Here is a 3831-nt window from a genome sequence, read left to right on the forward strand (position 1 = left end):
ATATATATATATATATATATATATATATATATATATATATATATATTTATTTATTTATTTATTTATATATATATATATGTTTCTGTGTTTAAATATTAGTTACTCGTAAAACAAGTTTAACCCAAGTCTCTCCTAGAAAAAGTTGAGTATGACAAATGATTTTGGAGAATTGATGTATATATATATATATTAAAGATTCTTGTATTCTTGCATAAAAATAACTAAGTGTAATTTATTGTTGTGTGATTTGGTCTGAGAATATAATTTGACTAATTTATATACCATATGATATGATTAATTAAATTATTAGTCTATCGTGTGAAAATCAAACTTTGGACAAAATCAAATGATAGGGTTAAAAATTATATTTTAATTACTAATATTTTTGTTATGTATATTTATATAAAATAATTTTGAGAATTTAGAGTTACAGGTTTATAATGTATATGGCAGTTATATAAGTAAGCATCATTATATATAATGGGGCATTTTAAATAATATAAAAAAAAACATATGTTTTATATATTAGAAAAGATAAATCTCTTATATAAAAGTAAGAAAACAAACACTACAGGAGTCCTCAGACATATAACAACAAAAACGTTTAGACAAGAATATTATCTAATGCATGTCAGACAATATGGGAAATATCTATCGGGGTAGACATAATCATGGACATTGGACTATATGCGTAAAACTATGCAAGCTCTTCTCCGTACTATTTGATTTATAATTATTTTTAAAAGCATGCTAATATCATATGGCTCTATTAATATATGTACAATTGTGGGGTTCTAATAAAAACAATATCAGAACAAATAATGTGAAGAAGACACAGAGGAATTGTGAAAACAGTAGATGTAAAATGTAGAAAACATGCTTCTAGATTATTTTTATCTTTAAAAGTCTAAAACACAAAGGAACATAAATAACATGAAGAACCTGATCTTCTTTCCACAGTTGTTCAAGATGACATCCTGGCATTTCGAGTCTCACTAAATTTTGTGGACAAAAATTTGATGGCAAAGATTTTTGATGAAAACCAGTCCAATAAAGAATCTTCAAAGTGTCTGGTAGACTTACTAGAGATGATCCAAGAAACACATTTACATGTCGAGAATTAGAATAAGAATATAGCATAAGCATCCTAAGATTGGTCATCATTTTGAAAGCTTTTGCGTGTACTTTAACATCTTCCATTTCATCTATATCTTGTAATATACATTGTATTACATCTGATCCCTGAAAGTATCAATGCAATTAGAAAAAAAGATAAAAAGTAAACATAAATGTTGCATTGCAAGCTATTTAATAACAACTCGGTGGTTATCATTTTATCATAACATAAGTCTGTGTGACTCTTTCAAATGAGTAACAATAGAACATACCTTGTTCGTTCTTAAAATCTCATGAATTTCGTCAGCCTTGAATAATCGACTGCGTTTTCCAGGATGTTGAGGACACTCTTTACGAACAATTTCTTGACCCATTTCTTGTATTAGATCGTGCATCACAATTCTACCATCCAAGATAGATATGAGACATTTATCTTTGAGAACATCCATTCCAATCTCAGAAGAAAAACCACAGTCCTTTAGTGTTTCTACTACCACAATCTCGTTGTGTCCCCTGTAAAAGCAAGCTATTTCAAGAAATATGTTCTTCTGCTCCTCATCAAGCCCATCATAACTTAATTTTAGTACATTAAAAGTTTCAACATCTTGGCCCTTTTCCAACTTTTGCAACTGACTTTCCCATTCTTCTTTTTGTCTGCCATAAAGCAATGAGCCCAAACTTTGGAGAGCTAACGGAACCCCTTTTGCATATCTCAACACCTTTATGGACAAGTCCATGTAAGTAATTTCTTTTGAAGAATTTTGTTTAAAAGCATGTAAATTAAAAAGTTTTAGAGAATCATAAAAGTTCAACTCCTTAAGTTCATAGATATCATCAGTTCCAGCATTCTTAAGTACTTGTCTGTCTCTACTGGTGATAATGATTCTACTACCTAGCCCAAAACGATCACATCCTCCTATTAATTTGTTAAGTAGAGTTGAATCGGTCACATCATCAAGAATGAGGAGGACCTTTGTCCGTTTAAGCCGTTCATTGTAATATGATAAATGAGGGGATGATGTTTCCTTTAGAAGCTCAGATCTATATTTTGTTATGATATTGTGTATTCCCTCTCTTTGTAGTTTTTCTTGAACATCTAAAACAAGGCTGTGGGAATCAAACTTCACTGCCAATGTGTGATATAATTGTTCAGAAATTGTACTTTTTCCCATTCCTCCCATGCCACAAATTCCTATGGTCCGAATATCCGGTGACTCAAGATCCAACAAGGATCCAATTTCTTCAATATGTTTTTCAATGCCGATGATTCCTTGATTATAACTCACGGAATAACGATTCAATTTTTTCAAAATATCATCTATAATTTCTTCAACAAGAATGTGTTCTGACCTGACCGATGATTTATAAAATAAAATATAAGTATTCAAGTACAAAAACTAAACTAAATTAAAAAAAATATCAAAGAGTAAAAAGAGTGAAGGATCGTTAAATTGATTTATTTATGGATTCACTTTCTGAGTTCTAGATAAAAATAAATAAATTAAATGTCTAATAAATTAAAAGAATTTAATGAAAGGGTTTATTATACGTACAAAGTTAAACTATAACATGGGATATGATCAGATCTATGACCGACTAAAAGAAATACTTAAACGATGTGAGATTAACATAATTTGAGTATATGAAAAGAGATAATATATATGAAAAGTGGACGTAAGCAATATAACGACCTGATAAGGTTTGAATCCCAGCCGGAGAGTCCAGCAGCTTCAGTTAGAGCATCCTTCCATCCTTGCACTTTGCCCATGTCTTCCTTAAACCGCAGTTTATGCTCTTCAAATGCTTCTTTGTATCTCTCTTCCTGTTTTCTGACAATTGTTGGATGCACCTTGTAGAAAACGGGTATCACATCCCTTCCATATCTTTTCTTGCAATCCAGTATCTTAGTCAGTTCATTCAAACACCACGTCGAAAATGCATAGTTTTCAGAGAAAACGAGGACATAGATCTTTGATTCTTCTATTGCAGTTTGCAGTGCAGGTGAAATTTCTTCACCCCTTTGTAGTCTGTAATCAATATATGTTTCAATGTGCTTCCTCTCCAGCGCGGCATAAAGGTGACTAATGAAGTTCTCACGAGTGTCTTCCCCTCTGAAGTTCAGAAACACTTCGTACCTAGTGGGAGAAGCCGATGCAGCCAATGATGAAGAACTCTCTGCCATCGAAATCAATTTTCTCTCCTTTCTCTGCAACTCTCAAGGCTCAGGATTCCAAAAATTTGTATACTCTCAATTAGAAACATAGGTATATATTTCTACCATTTCTACTCAAAGTCAACTCTGCTCCTCTGTCACATAATAAAAACCAAACCAACTTTTGGACAAGCCATTCAATTTTCTCAAAATATCTGTCCATAGATAAAAAAAAAAAAAAGGAAAATGGAACGCTAACCAATATTTTATAATACTATCCTTTCACTATGTTTTACCATCTTTCTTCCTTTAAAATACAAAAATTCTCTTTTTATAGAATATTTTACTTTTATAAAAAGTTGTCAAAATAATAATAAGAAGTGTGCAATAACCTTTTTGAAAAACTATATCAGTAGTTGTCCAGCAACTAACTGACCAAAAGAAAAAGAAAAATATTGAATCAATTGAAGAGTCAACAATTTACACCATAATTATGAATCTAAATTTATATGGCTAATAGCTGCAGAAACTAAGGGACATACTATATCTCTTTTCATTATGAT

General features: G+C 30.9%; 1 protein-coding gene across 1 annotated transcript in view; it reads right to left on the minus strand.

Annotated features, from left to right (window-relative positions):
- Window positions 1-3422, minus strand: part of LOC106770428 (TMV resistance protein N-like) — a 9180-nt gene extending 5758 nt beyond the window's left edge. The window contains exons 1-2 of the mRNA XM_022785158.1: window positions 2808-3422; window positions 1389-2466 (exon numbers count right to left, since the gene is read on the minus strand). Of these exons, the coding sequence (XP_022640879.1) occupies window positions 1389-2466; window positions 2808-3298 (1569 nt within the window). The 5' untranslated portion in view covers window positions 3299-3422. The remainder of the gene's footprint in view (window positions 1-1388; window positions 2467-2807) is intronic.
- Between the last annotated feature and the right edge of the window lie 409 nt (window positions 3423-3831).

The sequence above is a fragment of the Vigna radiata genome, chromosome 8, assembly GCF_000741045.1.
Source record: "Vigna radiata var. radiata cultivar VC1973A chromosome 8, Vradiata_ver6, whole genome shotgun sequence".
In the NCBI taxonomy this organism is placed as follows: Eukaryota; Viridiplantae; Streptophyta; class Magnoliopsida; order Fabales; family Fabaceae; genus Vigna; species Vigna radiata.